Genomic DNA, 23,340 nt, shown 5'->3' with positions numbered 1-23,340 from the left:
CACACACACACACACACACACACAATGAAGTACTAGAAACTGAAATTAATCCTGGCATGCAAATAACATTAATCTACTTAAAAGGATCAAATTGCCAGAAATGATATCAAATGAGTCGTCACACGCAACTGTGCAGAAGTTTGACCCCTCATCATGACCCTCATCAATACCACCTTGTACGTCTGAATAACTCCCTCCTGCAGTATAAATCCCAGTTAACATGATACCAAGTACTTCATTCATGTGACCAAATACATAAAAACACACTTAGTTGATCCGTTGAGGCAGTGTTACCCTTGGTTGCTACAGAAAACAAGAACATATGAACCTGTAACTGATTTACACAAAGAGGCGAGCAAAAGGCACTAATAAAGAACATTTGAATGATGATTTTGGATCTTAACAGCATTGAGGAGAGTTGATACCCCTGTGTTATGAGGACAGACTGACACGGCGAGCATTAAGCTTCACTTTTAGCCTGTTTAGTGTAACAATAAGTAATAGTAGAGTGTAACAATAAAAAACTACAGCCGACAAAAACACATGTACACAACTTCAGACTCTTATTGTCTGCTAATGACGTGTAAGCTGCATATAAAAGAAGGACAGTGAGCATAATACCAAATCAGTTTCAGTGTCTTTTTTATTAAAACAATAAACATCCAAAGTGTAAGAGAGGAGGCATAAAAGCACACTAGACGTTAGGCAACTGGAACGTTTCATTATGAACTCAGCGGTGCTCGGCAAGGTGAGGCTGTCGGTACTTTGTGACTTATAAAATCCAAAATATAAAAGAATGAAATACACTTGTTGTTGTTGCTGTTGTTGTGAGCGGGGATACTTTGCCAGTCAGGAAGCCAAAATGACAGTAAAAAAAAAAGAAATATATATACACACTACACACTGGTGTTGCTATTAGGGACACTGCGTCCGTTATATATTAGTATACATACCAGATTACAACCATTATGACCCCAAATTATACAAAAAGCCCAAGGTATGACTACTGAAGCACCAAAGGTGAAATACAGCCAGGACTTGCCATGGTGATGGGAACAAATCAGCTCTACGGACATTGATTATAGTACTAGAATTACATCTTTCACTTTTTACAGAATGCAGAAGCTGGTTGGTTGAATTCTCCCCCTTTTCACGTAAAGAAATAGAGCGGAAAAAAGCAGATTCTCTTCGAGTTCTTCAAGTACACTTATAAAGAGACGACAACCTTATTCTGTGGAGTTTTTGGTTGTTCTCTGGTTGTTGTTGAACTCTTAAAATATTTCCGTCTTCATATTAATTATTTCTCTGGTGAGCAGATGATGGTATGATGTCAGAAACACCTCTAATACTGTTGACAATCAGTTGAAATGACGGACAAAACGTATTGAAACACTGCAATGAGTCCAAACTGTTCAATGAGATGAATGCTTTTGTTTTGACTGATTGCCGTTCAAACTGTATGCTGCGTTCCCCCCCCATGTTACTGTCAAACATGTGACCAATCATCTCACTCTACCAAAGGTTCAGATGTACACACTATCTTCTCCTATAAGACAGACGGACGGTGCCAAACAGCTGCGACACCTCAATATCAATAACTCTGATCGGTTAACCTGCCGGTCAGCTGATCAGTATGTAAACACGGTGTGATGGTATGAGCCTGAAAAAACACTCAATTGCTCCAACTGTCCCAAGGTTCCGTAGTTTGCCCTCTTTTCCTCCATTTTGGAATATAACACGATCCGATAGACGTTTAAAATGTTAACATTGTTAACAAACGGCAATCATATTAATAGAAAATGAAACAAAGAATAAAATCTGGAATCCACGTCCTGTACAGCGGCTGACGATTGGTGACCCCCACGCCCCGCCCCAACCCGGCCTAGTTGGTTTGGCTCGTGGGTTTTAATTCTTGTGCTTCATGGCAAGCTGCAGAGAGACAGATGGGGGGGGAAGGAGAGGGGTGTTGGAGATAAACCAGTGAGAAATCTACTCCACACAGCGGCCGCAGAGCAATTCAGCGATCAGCGAATCAGCGAAAACTCTCAAGCCGGCAAAGAAACGGATGAGTCTGTTTGAAAAGAAAAGCAATAAGCAGCACAGTGGAGTCACAGAAAAAGGGAGGGATGCAGGGAACATGTCGGGTGGTGTGGAGAGTTCAGCCCCGCAATAAATATCAAGTTTACTTTCCTGCACAGTGGAAAGCAGCCAGCAGCCCCCGGCGTTTATTTATTTATTTATTTTAATGTTTCTTTATACAGCAGTGACTCGGCATTCTGGCTACTTCATTTATCTCATTAGAAAAGCTTGGCTGGAGGCTCGTTAGAGAGAGAGAGATGACCGGGGATACAAGTCTAATCCAAAGCTACGGGAAGACAGGATGGGAGACACACACATTTACACGTACACAATCACACACACAGAGTATGGAGGAGATGTTGCAATGGAGGCAGATGCAGTCTGCCGTTCCAACAAGTGGGGGCAGTAGAGCAGCACAGAGAGAGGCAGCGCTGGATTAAAAGTGTGCAAGAGATGGGAAAAAACAGACTCCTATCACAAAGTAAAACAGAAAAGGTGGAAGCGGAGTCAAGGTGACCTCTGCTTCCTGTGCAGCATGTGCAGACGTCCGTCTACGAGACACGCAGACACCTCGCATGACAGACATGCAATTGTAGGAGCCTTGCTTGTAATTTGCAAGACAAATTACATTGAAATTTGAAACAAGGTGACGCCAACAAGTGAATGAGTGAACACTTTACACTGAGCGACTCTTCACTCAAAGCCCTCTCCCTACGCTGATGCTTTAGCAAATGGCGCGGCGGGGGAAACCTCATCTGTGAACACTGAGAGGAGGACTCTGCCGGGCTCTTCAAACGGTGTTCAATGACATCGCCCATCACCGGCGCGGCGTCACGCCTCTCTCAGAGCGGCTACACAAGGTGGACAAGAGGACATCAGCAGGGGCGACTTATTACACACGAGACGCAGAGCTGCAGGTAGGTGGGGGAGGAGTGAGTGATATACGGAACGCCATTAGAAAGATGGCGGAGGCGATCATAATCAGGTGTGCCCCATTACTAAGAAAGCCATTCGCTCATTCACTCGCTTGTTTTTGCAATAAAACTCAAATTATGCTAATAGCTTCATTAAGCAGCATGCGATTAGTTTTGGTGCCGTACACAAGATGGAGGATGGATGGAGGAAGCTCAACAGGAAGCATGCGAGGGAGGAAGACGAGCACAGCAGAGTCAAAGCCTCTTTAAATGTCCTGACGTATTGCCGACTTTACCCTCCTAAATTTGAGTTATACCGCTGACCTACGACCTCACCTTGTGTGCGGTGACGGAGAACTGCTCGGCGCTGTTCATCATGTCGGCCGTCCTCTCCTCCGCCCGGCCTAGCCGCTCGCCGCGCTCGTTCAGGGCCTGGCTGGCCTTCTGCACAGCGCTCGTCACGCTGTCGGCTGCCGAGTGCAGTATGCTGTTGCCTGAAGAGAGACAGAGGTGAGGAGGAAGAGGAGGAGGAGGAGGGGGAGGTGAAGAGGAAAGCAGAAAAGAACGTTGTGAGATGTAACTAGAGAGCATTTATCTGAATCTACCTGTGATATCATGTAGAAGCTCAAAGAAGGACCATTAAGGATTGATGTTTATATTAAGAGAAGCTCAAACTATTTGCTTATTTGAGAGGAGGGATCATCGTCGGAGCTGCAAGGGAGGACCCAGTGAAATGAACCTTGTAAAGTTGAAAGAAAGCCATCTGGACGCATGCGACGCCACTTCTCTACCATCTCTTTAAGATGCCCAGAGCAGCAGTTTGGCATCCGACTCCACCGCCGCTCGGCCGCTTCTTTAACTATTTTGTAATAAAGGGAGGATGTGTGCTGGCACCGCCGGTGCCTGTAGGCCCAAAAGAGGATATAAGCTAGAAAACACATCAACTTCTGGAGAGCTCTGGCAGCCCCCGCGGTTGTTTCCTTTGACAAGCCATTCATCTACAGCTACGTCAGGACCGCCACTGTTATGCACCGACGCTAACAATCGGACCGCACGGCTGCAATCTCTCTGCTTTACTTGGACGATATGCTGCCATTTTCTTTCCCCACTGGTGTATAATCTGTCATTTCATGTAGATGTATCCGCCGGCAACGAGGCGCTCGGAGAAGGAGGCTGCATTGTTTTGAAGTTAACGTCGATGGCTGATGTAAGCAGGAAGCTTTAGTGGCTCCATAAAGACAAAACAAGAGACGAGGCCGTGACAGATTATTAACTAAAGCAACCATGAAGTGACAGGGATACATAATAAACCCTGAAATTACATCAATGATTACAGCACTCTGGGATGATCACTCTAGTGACTAACATGGGACTTAAAAGTGACAGAGTAAAGACAAAAACAGGTTTAGTTTTATTGATTTATAGACTCAGATACGGAGTAGATGACTGAGGAGGAGTACGCAGAACGCCGCGAGACGCCGCCGACCGACAGGCACCTGCAATATGGTGGAGTGTGTCCTGTGGCAGGCAGGCAGGTAGGCTGAGTGACAGGTAATTGGGGCGTCTGTACTGCTGGGAGAGCGAACAGCAGGGCCCGGCAGCTGCCGTTCCTTCATACTTAACTTGATAAAGTCGGAAAACAATTTTACGGAGACGGGTACACGGGGACAAAGGACAAACGGAAACACAAACGCACGCGAGCTGAAGCGCAAATAAGAGATATTGTAGTAAACGACTGCTGGCCGTGTGTGTGTGTGTGTGTGTGTGTGTGTGTGTGTTTTCCTGCGTCCCAGGCCAGTGTGGAGCCAAATAATCAATTACATTTGAATCGCATAATCGATTAATGGTGACAGCGCCGAGGTTGGGAATCCCTTCTCTTTTAATCACGACTGAGATTGACAGACTTTGACCTTTTGCATTGAGATCTCCTCTCTGTAGTACTTCCTGTGTTATCTATGGCAGCTGTGTAGGAGTTCAGGCTCGTTCCCACTCACTCCACTGAGCAGAAACACTTTTCCACAGCCCCTCCAGGAAAGATAAGACCTTTTTCAACCTTCAGACAGATTCCTCTTAATCCTCTCCTCCTCCGGGCGAGCCCTGGGATTTACACACCCATCATCCTCCATACGTTTCCCCCCTCTCCTCCTCCTCTCTCCACCTTCGCTACTGCTCCACACCTACTGCTCTTAGAACATTGGCCATTATTTGTCCCCAGGGTGATTCCTTTTCTCTCCCCGCCCCACGCCCCTGCACCCTAGGTCGGCGGACGTGGAGCTCCCCCCGGTGGACAATGCAATTACAGAGCGGGGCGGGGTAGAGCCAGAGCAGCTGCATGGAGCCGTGTGTAGGAGTCGATGGAGTCAGGCGGTTCCAACTCAGGAGCCTTATTGTCTCTTTAAGTGGGCGCTGATATTTATTCAGTCAGGAAATCACTAATGCAATCTTAACTGTAATGGGAGTCTGGAGTGTCATGTGTCATTCCACGTTTACGTTGAAAGGGACAGGAAATTGATCATTAAGGAAAACTGTGTGTGTGTGTGTGTGTGTGTGAGTTCATGCCGGCAGCGCCCAAACAGCATGGCGGTGATTTCTCGGACCATCTGAAAACCTCCACTTTGAGACCTGCGTGATGCCAATTATTTCCCCATCCTGCCTTCTGTCATTATGCTGATTGCCGGCTCACAATTTCACCAAATGCCTCCAGCTTTGGCATAAAATATAATCAGATTAGTGCAAATTACAAATGCAATATGTCCCAAAGTGCGCGGCACAGGGTGGGAAGGCTTAAACCACAGCAGCACACACAAGGAAAACACACTATTTCAACTACACAGGTGCCTACGTTTGATAATATGTTGCAGTTGAACACAAACCCATGCAGGATGTGGCCGTAAAGCTCAAACGACCAAATCGGGCTCCTTTTCTCTCTCTGTATCGCATGAACGCGGCAGGAAAATGTTCCGCCGCGGAGTGTAAACAAGGAAGTGTGTGAACAATATCACAATGGCGTTCTTCACTATTATGACAGAAATGTTATACGCGTCCCACCCGAGCCATCAATCGGCCGTGTGTATATTACAGCAGGGATGACTGAGAAGCAGAAGTACAGGGGCGAGAAAGAAGTCAAATACTAAAACTATCAACTTTTAGTGTGTATTTGGATATGATTTATATCTGATGAATGCTTTTTGATAACCTGGTGTGATGAATGCTGCGCCACCATTTCCAAATGAACAATGCAACAGCTAAATTAGTGCAAGTCCCTTTGGATCTGCGTCTCTTTCCTTTAACCTGCTGATATACGCCAATTTATCTGTGAACAGCGTGTACGTTTAGCCTGAACAGGACTTCCAGCTCCTCTGTTTGACGCCGCGGAGAAGAGCGAAGACATTATTCCGAGAGAGACTTGACCTTGCCGGCTCTGTCCTCCCTCACTTCAGTCAGTGTCGGTGAGCGAAGAAAGGACTCGCCGCGGCGCCGAGCGTGGAACGTTCTGTGCCCAACGTACCACAAAGCCTCTCTGCCAACCAACGGATAAATAGCTGCTGGGTATTCATCAGCGCTCCACTCTGTGGCTTTAATCAGCATTTTAAATGTCAGCGTCACATAATGCATCAAACTACCACAATCTGCCATGATTATCCTTATTACCATGGTGATTATGCAGCAGGATCCAACAGCAACTTAAATGTTAATTTGCAGAGTGTAATACAGAATACTGAGGAAACCATTAGGGCACCGCTGAGCAGAGTGATCGCGCCGGCCTTGTGTGTGAAAATGATATCTGCACACACACACACACACACACAGTGATTGTAACTCTCATAACCTATGGGTGTAATCTTCAAATGTCGTAGCCGAATGTAATAAATCTTTACAGTGACAACAAGTCCCAGGGAAATACCTGACATGACCTTGTGCCCACTGGGTGAAAACGTGTGGGGAAGCAAAATTGGTTTGTGTGAACGTAAACCTGCAATATGGCTCGTAAATGGAACCAAATCAGTTCAGAGTTGCCATAATTAGTCAACGTACCATCTCACTGGTCAGGTCTTAGTGACCTTTGACCTTTACCTTGACTACTGCAGTAACGCCACATTTTTAGTAGGTCTTTTTAGTAGTTTTGTGCACCGTACTGGCTTACCTCGTCTGAGCAGATGACCTGGGTGTGCAACCAATTCTTTCCTCACTCTTTTCATTAAGACCTTGCAACGGAATAAGACCGAATCTACACCTTCATCCTCTGCGGTGAGAAAACATCAAGAGTCAGTTCCCATGTTCAAAATGGCGACATGATGTATTTTGGAATTAGTCCATACAGGGGGTTACTGTTTTGTGTTTTTGGAGGGGATGGTTAAATCACAAGTTAGAAGAACTCCTTCAGTCATGCAAGTACAGAACCGATTACTGTTTTATTAATCAAACGGATTAAAGGTCAAATATTGGAAACTGCAGAAACTGAGATTTGATACTGAGACAACTGGTTTGGTAGGTGGTTGTTGGCGGAGAAACCGAGCCCGTGCTGACTGCAGAGATTCACACAGTGCATGATGGGACAGATGTGTCTGTATGTAATCACCTTTACATTGATGCTGGCTGTGTAAGCTGGAGGCGGTGGAGTGTGTAAAACGCAGACGGGGAGGAAAACATCCACTTAAACTCCGCTCAGAGAGCTCAGGAGGGAATCGGAGTATAAACGGGGGGTTTAATGGCGTGAGGACCGGCCCCCGAGCCTGTACTGATAACAATGCAATTACCAAATTAGCTCGACAATTCTGGACTTTATTTCCCCGACAATAACACAGCACACCGAGACCGAGATCACAAATCTGCGCATCAACCACACAGAGTGTACATCGCATGGTTATCGGCGAGAAACCACATCCTGAGTGGCAAAAAATGAAAATCGATCAACATAAGTGGACATAAAAGGGCACAAGCTGACATTTTAATCATACTGGATTCACCATCATGTCCAGGTATACAACATTTACTCTAAATGTGTTTCTAGTACTCCACAGTGCAAATGCAGCGGGACAGAGACGCAAAGAACAACAGAAGCTCCCAGGAACAGCACGCCACTGACATCGCCGTGACGATAACTCTTTTCATCCGCAGGGAAAACCAATAAGAGCCCCGGAGGTTTCCTAATTAATGTTGTTTTCATCCTCTCCACGCTGAGGGAGCGGAACGCGGGAACATCTAGGTCAACATCCATCCTTCTAAGCGCGTCGTCTCTCTACAGCTTCTGTAGATGGAGTCTCCCACAGTTATGGTCCCACACCTGAGCAGCGTCATGAGTTTTGTTTTGCACTGGTGTGAGACTTAAACCGAAGTCGACAGAGGCGGCGGCGGTGGCAGGCTGAACCGTTGACGTCGGGGGTCCAGATCAGATCAGATCAGATCATAGGCCACATACACCTCCCATAATCCTGCTCGATTTCTGTAAAACCCTCGAGGACGACCGGAACAATAACAACTGTATGATTTGCAGATCTATGTGTGGGTTAAGATGCAATATGCAACTGATTCACACACACACCACCCCTTGGGTAACGCTGCCCTCTGTGACATCACTACGCTCCAGCCCACGCGCTTGAACTCGTAGTACACACCCGGGTTAGTTAAGAGAATTAAATGCAGACATGTTTGGAGGAGTGGGAGTGAGGTCACGGCGATGTCACGGAACGCTGAAGGAAAAGGAGCAGCATCCCCCATCAATGAGAAGACGCAGGATTCCCAAAGTCTTAACCTTTTCCGGGTGTACGTACTTCATTTACCTCCTGTTTTGTTGGCATGCCGTGTGTTTAGAGCCTTCGGGCCGTCATAACTCATCCCGTGACAGAGGGAGCTCGTTTGTGGTGGGAGAGGTATGCAAACGTTTTATTTCTGTCAAAATGTCAGAGCATTGATCCGGCGACGTGGGACAGATGTGCACACTCGGCAGGAGGCGGGTCGGGGAGTGTTCCTATTAATAACGGTGTGAATAATACAACAGGGCTGAATGTTAAGAGATGAGAATCGGATCGATAGCCGATTAAGGCGGCGAGGACGATGCATTCACTGTCTACAGGGTCACGCCGATGGGGAAACCACCGTCACCATAACACGGCAGAACACACAGAAACAAAGACGCTGTTGTGGTCCGTGATCGATCACCGGTAGAGCTGGTTGTGCTTTTGATCAGCTTTGTCGGATGTGATGTTAATAGTCTTCCAGAAGGGACAAGTAAGCATTCAGTTGATGGATTTGCCTTTAAAACCAGGGTGAAAACACGTTAAACGCACCGTTTACGAGTTCATTAGGTGAGGTTTGGGGTTGTTGCATTAGACAAGATGAGAGCACCCTAAGGCAACTGAAGATACAGCGATAAATGATGATAAATGAGGAGTTAGTTGCTGTGTTAAACGTCTGGTTGTGCTGTAAGAGTCTGTGTGAGAGGCTTTCTGCTGGACGTCCTCACCGACCTCAGCAGCGACCTTAACAGATGCTCCGTACCAGGGACAAACATGCATTTTAATACGCAGCAGGTGCAGGCTGCCGTCATAAATAATCAGAGTCAGACGGGCTTACAGCACAGGGTGACAGCGGATAAGATCTCAAAGCTCTTACCTCCCAGCAGTTTGGACTGGCAGTTGACGAATTCGGGCTTGCGGGCGGAGATGTAGCGCTGGCAGGTGTGGTGGAGGATCTGGATGAAGGTGCATTTCTCCCCCGCCGAGCCGGCCACCCACTGGTCGAACGCGTTGTCAAACACCAGGTCAAACTCCGGACAGTCCTGAGATTAAAAGAGGAGGAGGGGAGAGGAAAGTGCTGAGACGGCGCCTACACTGGCGATGTCGCCATGAATTACAGCGAATGAGGGAAGGGACTCACTTTGGAAGAGTCGATTCCGTTGATCTGCCGTAGCTGGTCTATGGTCCACTGTGACCGCTTCACAAAGCCCGAGGAGCCTGGGAACTGCTTCACCTTGGTGAGGGACACGCTGGTGGGCTTCTTATTCGTCACTGTAGTGATAAAACAACAAGCACACACACCAAATGAGTTCAAATTGACTTTGAAATAAAGAGCATTCTGCATTTCTGATGCCTCAGTAGAAGTTGCCTTTCTCCCCCTAATACCAGCGCTCGTCTTCCTCGATTTCCCCTCTTTCACCACCTCCTCTATAGTAATAGAGCGACTGGATTCACAGAATGAGAGGAAGTTGACTGGTTTCATATTTATGCTGCCAAACTGCCCGCGGCCATGTGACAGAAACAATGAGAGAACGTCTCCGCTCGTCCGGCAACAAAAAGTAAATCTCCGTGCATGCACCGCCAGTTTGAAAACCGTAAAAAAAAAAAACGTGGCTTTATTGCGGCTGTCAAAGCGTAAATTGCTGAGCGTTTTCACAGCGAGCTGAACACAACTCATTTCTCCCGGTGATGTGTTTGTTTCACTGCACCGCGCCGACTACATCCAAGTGGGTAACAAATTACTTTCAAGCCTGGAGGTGGGCAATTTCCTCCAAGACGAGCTCGGACGTAAGTATTATGTAATGGTGTCTAACGTGCGAGAGAGAGAGGGAGAGATGAGATTCCTCTCAGATGGTGCAACAACAATCAGAATTGTACTCAAATGAGCCGCTTGACACATTTTATGAGGGATGCATCGCATTAAAATGACAGATTTGACCTAAAGGACTTCAGTTCGACAACAACGAGGTCTAAAGGAAACACAGACTGAACTCGAATGTGGAACTGGGTGCACCAAACACCACCTGCTGCCCTATGACATCATCATTTTGTCCTGAACTTGCCCCCTTGCCGCCGCTAACACTTCCATTCCGTTCCCATGGATAAGAAGCCCCCCTGATGTTTCCGGATCATCCGTGTCCGCAGCTCTGCCATGTGGACTCAAGCTGTCCCTCTGAGGGGCCACAGCTTTGTTTTCACAGCCCCGACCTCGGATCTCTGCTTCCGTTCTCCTACACGTGTCGTTTCCGACAGAAGGGGTGGGAAGCAGCCGGGGGTCACTTTCTCTTTCTCCTCTTTCCCCCGAAAAACGACAGCGTCATCCTGCCAGTTTGTTATGCTTCAACTAACAGCTGTTCCCGGCCGACGCCCTTCCCGCGCATTTTTCTGGAAAATGAAAACGAAATAAGGTACCAAGGCCCTGATCCCAGGCTCAGTGTTACATCAGGTGAAAGGGATGTTTGGCTGTTTGGATATGCTTTGCATGTCCATTTAGACAGCTGGAGTTAATAGTTGAGGGTGCAGGCCTGCGGTCATAAGGTGGAACAGACAGACGAGAGGGAGGCGGATTAAAGCTCTTTCTGCTCGCTTCTTGGACGAGTTTACTGTGATTCAACCCGACAAACCCACATGAGCCCCAGACGGATGAAGTGAGTGACCGGATCTGTCTTGGGTCACACGACGGGCTAATGGAAGCTCTAGAAAGCAGAGACTTTCATAGAGAGGTGGAGGATGACGGCGAGGTGTAGTGAAGCAAGTTTACTGAAGGGTAGAGGCCCGGAAACAAAGGTTGGAGAATCCTGGCGGTCTCTGAGCCGCAGTAACGGCAACGCGGGCGAGTTTCCTGCGAGCCGATTCGCCAGAAAAAGGAGGATTCACTGCTCTTACACAGCGAGAGATGAAAAGGCTGACGTGCATGAATTCAATCAGGGAAAAGGGTGAGACGGCAGGAAGATCAAGACCTTCTCCGCCGTCGTTGTCATCATCCCCTGCTGGCTCCGGCCTCTCCTTCCCTCTCATCCTCACCGTGAGAGGGAAGATTATGTGAAGCTGAGCGCAACGGGCGAAGAGAGATCTCACTTTTCTCATGCAAAACACGCTGGAGTGGCTCAAACAAGACGAATCGATTCACGGTATGGAAATAGGAAGACGGGGCTGACAATGAGCTGGAGCAACCCGGTGATGTCATGCGCACACAGTGCCCGTGCAGCGTACAGTATGAGAGGAAGCATCACTGTGAATGAGTGCAGCTCTCAGGAGATGAATGGCTCTGACTGACGCTTCGCCTCATTAGCATGTTCGCCTGGCGTTCCGTGGGGCTTTACGGCGAGGCCCGCCTTGCAAAACAATCGCACCAGGACTCGGGGATTAGAGAACTGTTGCGTAACACCGGGGGAAGGCGGCGGGAAACGGGGGAAGTGCTTCCTAAATGATCCGTTTCTGAACACCAGCGGGAGAAGCGACTGAGAGTTCAGCGTGAACTCCTTCACCATCTTCTTTTTCTCTTTTTTGGAACGAGAGGCGACAGTCAAATGACATCAAATTGAGGCCTCCATATAGAAAAAGTACCAGCCCAGTCGTGGAACTCAATTATCTCCGCGTTTCAACAATGGGGTCTTAATGGCCGAGCCAGACACCTTGCAGCCGCACCAATCAATTTCAACCTGGACTGGGCTTATTAAACACTTACGGGAGGTTACGGTGGGAATTGTTTGATGGAAACTGAAATCACAAGAGATGATCCAGAGAGAGAAAGTGTTTACACAGACACTTCCCTTGCTGTTAAACCTCAATTTTGTCCCCTTTTTATGTCATTTCAGATGCTGGCCAGTAAATTCAGAAAGAGAACATATTCATTCGTCGGCGCGATACAGGGTTAGAGTCAAAGCCGACGCAGTCGGTCTCAATCGCAGCGTCAACACAACACGTCCCCCTCTCATGTTCCGACCGCGACTGACCCGCCCTCCTATCCTCCAGCGGACCAGGGGGGCCTTGTTGTGCTTGGCTTGGTGCGCGAAGGGGAAACTCCCGCCGTACCGCCACATCAGCGTTTCCTCTCAGAAATGTTATCATGGTTCGCATTGTTGAGACGGTAACAAGGCGGTCTGGCACAAAGGGACGACGGCGGGTTTGTTATATGGGAACGTATGTGATCCAGCACAACACCAGCAACACAGATGTGATAGCGAGTGAGCCTGATTGTGGTATGCGTAAATATTTAAGGCTCGCCACACAGAATATGGACACGGACCACCTGCACGGGTACAACATTCCCCCTCATGCATAATACTGCTTAAACCTCGTGTCAACACTGATGCATATCAAATATTGCCATCTACAAAATCCATAAATATGAAAAGAGGAGAGGAGATGTGAAAGTCTGAACCGGCAGGATAACAAGAGCGGTCGGTTCAGGCAGAGTGCAGCGGTAGAGAGGGGGGACGAGATCATCAAGTCGGAAAGACGGAATGGTTAAACAAAAACATGGAGGATCTGACTCTTCTGCCTCTAATTGTCGTTGAAGGATGAAGATTGAAAGTTAAACAGGCTCGTGTGACTTTAGAGAGGCTGCTCAGAGCCACTACCCTTGACAAACTCGGGCCTCTCGAGCTGATGTTAGGAAGGCACGGTTGCCATGGCGATCTGACTTCTGCGGTGAGAAGCACAGGACCTGTACACCGCACACACACACAGAGACACAGACAGAGACACACACACACACAAAGAGCCTTTGGATAACAGTTCTAGTTTATTTGACCGCCATTTGTTAAATCAAAGGGATGACAGACTCGTATGGACAAAGTGAGACTACACGGCTGATTTCAATCCAATGTAAAGTTCAGCGGGGGAGGAAATCAATGTTACCAAAAGGAACCGCTAACCCTCTAGAAAATATTAAGACAGTTAATGTAAACATTTAATATTCCACATTTGGAAGTCATCGGCTGGTCGATCTGATGCTGACTTCATTTCTTCGAAACCAAACATGAACATCAGTCATGAGTTCAGCTTCACGATTAGAATGCTGGAATCCCAAGTGAAGTTAATAAGAATTTGCATACTGATAGCAGACAAAAGCTGAGGATTAAAGGTTTAGGTCCTTAAAGCCCTCTGGACTCTCACGGTCACTATCTGGCAAACATTCCTACAGTTTACTCCACAGGTTGAACTTTTCTATTTGTTGTAAGAGCTTTGGTCTGAGGGCACGTCTAACACTTCTCTTCCTCTGGGTCTATGATTACAGGTCTATTTTAAAGCTCTCCCTACTACACACACACACACACTCTCTGCTTGAGCTGGAACACACCGTTATCTTCAGAGAGAGAGAGAGAGCGAGAGAGAGAGAGAGAGAGAGAGAGAGCAAGAGAGAGAGCGAGAGAGAGAGCGAGAGAGAGAGCGAGAGAGCGAGAGCGAGAGAGAGAGGCTGTCACTGGAGTGAACCGCAGCAGTGGCTAGACGTGCAACAACACCCTAGAACAAAGCCCTCTACAGTCTATTCACGAGGTCGCAAACACAGTGCCTGCTGTGTGTTGCCCGGCCACCTAAGGCATGGTGGTCGCCCGTGCAGTGGCGAGGCAGCGGCAGAGGACGGACAGTGTATAAGAGCGCAGCCTATAATAACTGCAGAACAGAGAGAGAGCTGATTCAGGGGCGATAGATAGAGATACCATTAGGTTTGCACGGCACAGTGACAGTGCCTCCTCTGTGCAACAATGACGCCTTTATATACACGACACACACAATCATCATACATCACATGTTTTAGTCACGGTGAGAGTAACTTGCCTGGACGACAGGACAGTAAAGGGGATTCAGACTGAGGCCATTCTAAGAGCGTAGACATTCCTTTAAGCCTCTATTTTTAATTTAGAGACTAATGACCCCTAAAGAACCATTTCAATTACACAGCGGTGCTAATGGCTATGGAGCTTCACAGTGGGAATATGCGTGGGGTAAAGCTACTGGCTGCTACGACGACTACAACACCGAGCAGCACGAGGGTTAATGGTTGGAAACGAGACAAAAAACAAAAGTCGCTTTAGCATTTTCCAATGAGCCGAAACCTGACTTTGGTCCAAGTTGATTTGGTCGGATCCCAGCACCCAGAGAATAATGAGTTCCTTCAAACATCGCCGCCTTCACCTCACATCTGTTACCCATCCAACTCCAACGATCACCTCAAGGATAACACGCTGTAAACATGGTGGAGGATCAGCAAATCACATGCGTCCGCTATAGAAAACAGATGAAAGGAAGTGGCCTTAAGTTCCTCCTTAAGAGACCATTATGTACTCAGAGCTCTTTTGTCAGTTTAAACACCGCAAGATTAGTGGACTCGTGTGAAACGTATCGGGAACATCGTGTGATCTGTTTCCTGTCCAGAACTGATCTGCACTGATCTATCTGAGCACGGAGAGTGGCTTGAGACGTCGGGGAATAAAGTTCTAACAGAAGCAATTAATGAGGGAGAGATTAAAAAAAAAAGGGGAGGGGGAAAAATGAGGGAAAGCTGGAAGATGAAACGCGGTGGGAAGCCATTGTGACAGCTGTGTTCACCATAAGAGCAGCAGTTGTGGAGCCAAGCTGGCTCAGTTGAGGCTTCAGCGTTGGCCAGTGCTCCTTCAGACGTCCTCACCGTCGACACAAAACACCTGAGGACAGATACCTGGCAGAGGGACGGGGAGATCTGGGGATATGTGCTTCGTGGAAGCATGTACATTCATGCACATTGTGTGTACGGGTCGACACAAAAATGCAGAAATGTGTGTTGTCTTGTATCTGAGTCGTTGTTGCCGTCTCAGGTCAGGCACGGATTCATTTTAATCGTGAAGAAATGGGTTAAGCATTACACCAGGGGAGGATTCATCATCACATAGTGAGACAAAGGAGCTAGACTCATTTTCCACAGAGGCGCGTCACCGCATTTCTCTGCCCTCTCTCATCCCGCTTCCTGCTCCCGTCCACATCTAATGAGGAAGCGAGGCCCCTTGTGAGGCCCCCGATTCCACATTACGGCCCCTCTGCTCGTCCATCAACCGGTTGCTCCGCTGACCACCTAATAACCCCGTCATTCAGGCTCAAAGCCCCGGCCCACATTGTAGACATTCCTCCAGGGAGCCCACGGATGCAAGGAAATATTTAATTACACTGGGGCAGAGACGTGCGGCGCTCCCTCCCACTGTGATGCTACGGGCTGTATTTAATACCCATCAGCCCATTGTGGCTCGCTGCTGCAACTGATTAAGCGTCCATGCTGCTCCAGTGGGTTCCGCAAATCTAAAAATGACATGTAGTTTATTCTGTGTTTCTATGCAGCTACAGCGAGGGAAACACACACACCGACAGCATTACAGCGGCCTGGGATAGAGAGAGAGAAGGGAAGGATGTGAGGTCACGTCCAGATACTTTACAGTCAAATCTCACAGCTGCGCGCAGACGGAGATAAAACGTATACAAACTGCGGCCAGGCGAGCCAAAACTCTGGCGAGTGTTAAGACACACGCATGCGGCCCCGTAGCAACCGAATCTGGTTATCATCATCCAATAGTGAGCGGCGGTGTCGTCAAAACAATCAGTCAAAACAAGGCGCATTCCTCTGCACTTACTGACTGAGAGATGATGTAAATTGATGCGCAACCCAAAACAACATCCGTGTCAAAGCTGGGTCATAGCCTGTGTGTGTGTGTGTGTGTGTGTGTGTGTGTGTGTGTGTGTGTGTGTGTGTGTGTGAGAGAGAGAGAGACAGGTTTGGGGGTTTTTGGAACAACCTGTTTGTGTGGTGTTCAGACAGATAAACTGTCAATCAAGCTCAATTCACGCACTGCACCATTCTCCACTATTCCGGGATACAAAATTATTCCAATTCCTTGCATGAAGAGTTGGAAATTTTCCTTATTGTTGTAAATTGGGCCTTAAAAAGTGAATTCAAGTCATGATTTGATGCACTCAATTTCAGGCCCTGTTCCTAGAACTCATTTCCTGGCCCCATCTGTTTTCTTTTAGACAAGGTTTATTGGAGCGCTGTCTGTGTCTAATATGAAAGGAGAGAGAGAGAGAGAGAGGAGGAGAGATTAATATTGCACAACTCTTTCAGAACATCCAGGAATGCTGTAAATACCGCTCGGAGAGATAACCGGTCTTTGAAGAAAACAAACAAGGGTTTTTGGCCGCTGCTGGTTGGTTCCTGACGGGTAAACTCAGAGGAGGATTATTCTGAGACAACAAGAGCAGAAATGTGAACGCACCGTGTGATAACATGCTTCAAGGGAAATTCACTCCTCGAGCTTCAACTATCACTTTTCATAAGATCGCAGCCCCAAAAAATGAGCGGTGTGTGTGTGTGAATGTCTGTGTGGCACAGAGCTGAAGTGAGAGTCATTCCCGTCACTTAGGCCATCAGGATTAAAAACCCACCTGAAATGTTTTCTCGGCCTCATATAAAAGGTCGATAGTTCACGTGGAGTAAATACAACTTTGGCACAGAAGAAAATCTAAATCATTATGGGATTGTTGAGTTCAGCCTGATTCTGCTGCGGTCAAACCACCACTACGTGACTCACATCGGAAAAATATCAGACCTTACAGAAATGCTTTAGGAATGACGTCCAAATATCCTCTTGTGATAACGCACCATTACATTACATTACATTACGATCATTTGGCAGACGCTTTTATCCAAATCGACTTATATAACATTATATTACCCCCCTCGCAGAGGGGGGAGCAATTGAGGGTTCGGTGCCTTGGGCACCTCGGGAAGGACTCGAACCGGCAACCCTCCGGTTCTTAAGCGGAAGCTCTACCCACTCGACTACTGCCTCCCTACGACTACAGCACCACACATGGCATTTACAAAGACATGCCTCTGAATAGAAACAGAAGGAGCCATTGTTGCATCTTCTCCTTAAGGGACAACAACAACAACAACAACCCAGGAGTTATTAAAAAAAAGCTGCAACTTGGATGGTTTCCCGTGCAGCGGCAACACAGCTCAGATGACGGCTGTAATAGGGGCCCCGGGGGGTGATGTCGTCGTTTCACACCTCACCAAGATGCAATTTAGTGAAAGTCACAACATCGCCTTATTTGCCGTCCACGTTAGACGGTAGATAATACAGAGATGATGTAAGCTCTGCTCAGACCTGACGCGAGGGCGCCTGAGGGCTCGCAAAGACGCCTGGTGCTGCAAAAACAGCGTAGTTCCACGTAGTGACATGACAGGAGGATGAGCAATTCATTACTCCTTACAAAGGGGTCACAGGGGCCAAGCAGAGATGAGGTGATCTGGTCTCACAAACCGACACATTTGACACAGAGAACAAGTTGAGTCCTGATACATAAGGTTTCACCGAGAAGTGTTGTTTGTTCCCCGGGTTATATAACGTGTCAACAATGATGTTATTACGTCATTACTATATCAATATTCTATGATGATGTGTAATTTACTGAGGTACGCAAAGGAAACAGGTACAACAACCACAATAGGACAGAAGTGTACCTGACAGACAGTTAGATATGCAGTGGAAACTCACTGAAGCTGTCTAACTTTCTAGATAAAAACATTGCACAACAGCCTTTAGGAGTTGTAGGGCTGGATGGTGTCACGTCCCAGACACGGTGCTGGACCACAGACATGAAATTGATATTGATCTTCTCATCTGAATGTGTTCTGAGGGCAGGCGAGTATATTTGCCAAATGTGTTATTCTAATGCGCCCAGCCTGAAGCTTAAGCCGCTCTCCAAAATAAACAAATGCATCCTGAGCAGTAAATTAGTGTGCAGAAGGTGCCAAAGACACATTTCGCTCTGTGTGAGTTCCTGGCATCACAGCGCCGCACGCTGTGTGTCTGTGACAGTACCGTCAGGGAGCCTGCGGGGGTGCTAAGCCGCCTCTTTGATGTGAAATACCAGCGAGGGGCCCACCCGGCGCCTGGCGGAGGAAGTCTCATGCCCCTGCAGCCTGCTGTCACCGGGCCCGTTCAGCCGCGCAGCAGCCTGGAGCGGCGGAGATGCCAAGGTGCCGCTCCACATCCCGTCTAACCTTTACATCCTGACACTTGCCACTATGACGCCCGCCTACACGGTGTTGACCTGAACACATGCTGGAGAACACTGATGTGGAGCGACACGGTCAGCACATTTATTTATACGGCGACTTTGTCAATGACGGCGCTTTAGTCGCTCTTGTACTTCCACGTGCGTGAGGGTGCGTAGGTCAACAAGCCCCTAGGCCTGACAGGGTTAACAAGGGGCTCACGGAGGACCGGCTGTGCTCGAAGCTGCAGACCACAACTCCCAATAAACAACCCAATAAAATAATAATGTTGTAACAGTGTTTGCAGCTCTCTGTGGCAGCGGCGATGCCTGGAGTGCGAGTGTGTGCAAGGCTTCCATTACATAATGCAAGACTGAACCTATAGCATGACTACTGAATGATAGTTCAGAGGTAAAGCCTAAGAATGCGAGCAGGTGTAGAAGTTGCTCTCATATATGCTGGCAATGTGGGTGTCAGCAAGTTTATCTGACAACCTCCTCTCACAAAGCTGCAACTGCAAATAAACTGCAGTATAGCGGTAAATATAACAGCACTAATAGGGGGGTTAGTGTGTTTCAACCATAAACTTAGACTGTTTCCACTCAAATGGCCACGATCCGTTGCCTGTGTGAGCACTTTCCTCTGAGACTTCACTGTGTTACATCATCAGGCGGCAGAGAAGCTTGATTCACAGATGCCATTTCTCGCTCTTTGTAGCTCAATTGTGGCTTTAGACCTCGTAAGGCTCTAGACTGAGTGTCTGCCCCCTGACTAGCGCTGGTGAAAAAGGTGTAAGGCAGCAGGGGGTGAGACATATGGTCCTTCTTGGGCGTCCTGGCAACTTTCGCGACAGGCAGCAGCTTTCCTAACAGGGCCTGTTGTAGATACAGAGAGGGACTCCAGCTGCTCCTCTGGGTGACCTTCATTACCACAATTAACATGCATGCCAGTCACACACACACACGCTGCTGCAGCTCAGTGACCACGGGGCAGAGTGGAGGCCAGAGTGGGGACCAGAGTGGAGACTAGAGCCAGGGAACCACAGAACAGGGGGTCCAGACAGAGCAGTGTGAGCTACAGTTCACATCAGAGTGTATTTGAAATGGATATACATCAGCGTCCATTTGACATTTGAAATGAAGCCAAATCAAGTATTGGCGGATCAGAGGATGAATAAATTATTTGACGGTGGGACGACAACACAAGCCAAGTTCATCACCTGAATTTGTAAAATGTTCTGAGCCTGCATTAATGGAGACTCAGTACAAACCTGTCAACACTCTTTGGTTAGCAAACACAGAAGGCTGGGTTAGATCATCTGACACACACACACACACACACACACACACACACACACACACTATAACAACTATAAAATAAAATCCCATTAAGGAAAAAGGCAAATGACTGTTGCGTGGCAGCTAATGGGCACGTTTGTTTTGTTACTCAGCAGCTGATTAATCGATGAGCCCGGAGGCCACAGAAGGAGAGACCATTACTTCCTACTCCCCACAGCTTCACTGCACAAACACACACACACATTTACACGTATGATCAGCTCCCTTAGGTGCAAATAAAAACAACTAATTGGTCGGCGAGGAGGTTTGATTTGTGACGACGGCGCGAGAGAGCAGACTGCTGGGCCGGCAGGTTAGAAGGCCGCCCACATTCCCCATCGATCCGCCAGTCTGATGGCTGCAGATTACAGTGGGAGCTAATGAAGACGGGCCTGTCGGTGAGAGCGCAGGTCACGGGATATGAATGTGGGAAGAGTGCTTCGGAACAAAAACAAAAGGAAAGCGGCGGTCTGAGGCGTTTTGATCCTCAAAGCGTCAACACGGGATGAAGTGGACGGTGCTGCTTATTCTCAGACCCAAACAGTTTCAAGTTGACACGCAGGATGAAGATCGATCACTTTCATATGTTGTTTAACAGTAAATGTTGGGACTAAACAAGGTCAGAAGGCAAACGCAGGGGCGTAAATCTGAGCTAAGGAAGTGGAAATGAATGTACATCCCTTTACCGTGTTCAGTTGTTCATCGCAGGCCTGATGGGCTACAGCCTCTAATTATGCAAATTACAATCGATTTCCTGATGACGCACATTACTCACAGACTGACGCAAAGGTCGGACGTCTCATTCTTTAAACACGCCGCTGATCCATACTGTACCGGCCCATATCCTAACCTGCAGAAAATACCTTTATTGACAGGTGATTGGCAGCCGAGTCCCGAGTGAAACTGCAGTAACATTATTTGCTGATGTGAACTTTGGCGTCCAGTCGAGCCAGACCACTTTGAAGTCTTACAGGCTTTACATCATCGCGGTTTGTCCCGCATAAAAGCCGTGCATGACAGCGCGCTAACACGCCGGGTCGCGGTGTCAATGAAGCGCAAGCCCCCCAAGTGCGTCACAAGAGGGGAGATCAAAGGAGGGAAGTTACTTATGAAACAAAAAAAAAACTAAAACAGCGTCATTTTTATCTTAACACTTTCAATATGAGCAATTCTCTAAAGCATTAAGATCTAAGAGGTATGCGGCAAAAATAGCAGGAATACTCCAGGAAAACACACACACACACACACACACACACACACACACACACACACACACACACACACACACACACACACACACACACACACACACACACACACACACACACACACACACACACACACACACACACACACACAAAGTATTCGTCCCTAAGGCTCCGGCTCTTCATCATAACATAAGACTGAAACCGTGTAAGTATGGAGGAGACGTTGGAGGTTCAGACCAACCGCTGTGTCATCAAATAATGAGACAGATATGTAAAGATACGGGGGAGAGCAGAGGGGAGGAAAGGGAAGCAGATGGAAAGATCATCAGGACAGGCGAGGACGGAGACAGAGAGGAGGAAATGAAAGTGTAGGAAGAGTTGCTCTTCTGGAGTCCCCGATTGCTCAATATAGAGTTTGTGGGCTTAATGGGAGGGACGGTGCGATGGAACACAAACTGCATTCTAATATTTATTACAAAGGGAGGGCAAGTCAGGTCAGCGCCGAGCCTCGGAGAGACAACAGCTGGACCCGGGCCTCGGCTTGGCACCAGCTCCGTCTTAGGTCAGCAGACTGTCGTCGTAAACCTCCAGATCTGCTCGGGGAGAAAACGATAGAGCGCTCTCCAATGAAGGCGCCGACGCACGTGTCATCAGGGAGCGAGCGCGACATAAAAGACAGTCATGTTTAATCGCTTGCGTCAACAGTCGAGGAGAGTAATTGTCATCTGTAGATCAGACGCAGAGGGAGCGGCCTTGTTTTCATTTGAGAATCCCGATCAGAAACATTAGATTAAAAAATGTCTTGTGAAAAAAAGATCTCAACTCACAGGACTTTCCAAACTCCTGTGGGAAAACAAGAAACCCGCCTACCACCAGTGTGTGATTGTGAGATAAACACATTCTCTCCATAGTGAAGCTCAGGTGCTCAGGACGAGAAGCCGCAGAGCAGTAAAACCTTCAGCAAGAGAGGAAATGACATCAGAAATGCAGTAAAACAGATAGCAAACTGGCGCAACTGGGACCAATCTATGCACAACAACCACAACTAGCCCGTTTTTGCATCTAAGACAGCAATGAAATCAGCAATGTTTGGGTCTCTGTCAGGCTGACAACTCCTCGCAAATGAAGTCAGAGCTTTCAGAGCGGCTAACACACTTCTGTGAAATGCTTCACAGGGACGATAGTTTTCCGCTGAAATGAAACTCTTGGCAGGATGTGTTTGCGGTCGCACCTGTGACAATAAAACACTCCTTATTCCGACTGAGTTTCATTCCCAGCAATCTCCTTCATCTACGATTACCTGATTGGAGTTCGACTTCACCCTCAAACCTGTCGCGATCCGTTATCGGAAACCACACAAATCAGAAGAAAAGAGGAAAAGTTTGTCCAAACGCCAATTAGTCTAATCTTGTAACAGGAGGACTTGATCTGATAACCGAGACAAAGAGTGATATGTAAAGTGTGTGTGTGTGTGTGTGTGTGTGTGTGTGTGTGTGTGTGTGTGCCAGCAATAACACTTGGAGTTTGTGGCAGGAGTCCAACATTCCCTACTCCAGTGTGTAGCATTAGTGCTGATGTAAACAGTGTCCTCAGCTGACCTACACAAGCCAGATTAACTAAAAACACACTCCACATGACGGGAAGTCTTACTATAACTCTGGGGCCATTACAGGAACTTTCATTTTGGACTCATTGTGGATCTGTTACTACTTCCTGAAACACTGGACTCCCACAGTTCCCATATCCAGCCTGTGTGTCCAGCTTGCACGTCCTGGGGGGGAACAGCTAATTCTGGTCTACTTTGGACCAGACGGACCTCATCTCTACACCTCTACGCTGTCTGGAGTTCTACTTTCAGCTCTTGCTCGCTCCCTCAGTGGGCCTTGCGGGGCCGCCTGAGGGGGGGAGGAATTAGTAAAAAGCCGTCTAGGTCGCGGATCTAAGAAACTATTTTGGACGGCGTCCCGTCCATGAGCATGAGCGCTTTGAATGTTGGCTCCAGTAGTTTAAGCCTGGAGCGCCCGATGCTTAGGG

General features: G+C 47.8%; 1 protein-coding gene across 2 annotated transcripts in view; it reads right to left on the bottom strand.

The window, feature by feature from the left end:
* Positions 1-625: 625 nt before the first annotated feature.
* stxbp6 (syntaxin binding protein 6 (amisyn)) overlaps positions 626-23,340 on the bottom strand; it is a 41,415-nt gene continuing 18,700 nt past the window's right edge. The window contains exons 3-7 of one of the 2 annotated variants that reach the window (XM_076165595.1): positions 9,870-10,000; positions 9,606-9,771; positions 7,138-7,236; positions 3,330-3,487; positions 626-1,929 (exon numbers count right to left, since the gene is read on the bottom strand). In XM_076165595.1, the coding sequence (XP_076021710.1) occupies positions 1,906-1,929; positions 3,330-3,487; positions 7,138-7,236; positions 9,606-9,771; positions 9,870-10,000 (578 nt within the window). In that variant the 3' untranslated portion in view covers positions 626-1,905. The remainder of the gene's footprint in view (positions 1,930-3,329; positions 3,488-7,137; positions 7,237-9,605; positions 9,772-9,869; positions 10,001-23,340) is intronic. The other variant, XM_076165596.1, reaches the window with a different exon arrangement.

This window comes from Genypterus blacodes, unplaced genomic scaffold, assembly GCF_046128005.1.
Source record: "Genypterus blacodes isolate CSIRO-AG114 ecotype Tasmania unplaced genomic scaffold, CSIRO-AGI_Gbla_v1 ptg000147l_1, whole genome shotgun sequence".
Taxonomy (NCBI): Eukaryota; Metazoa; Chordata; class Actinopteri; order Ophidiiformes; family Ophidiidae; genus Genypterus; species Genypterus blacodes.
Note: the sequence above shows the minus strand (reverse complement) of the source record. Positions and strands in the feature narration are given on the sequence as shown.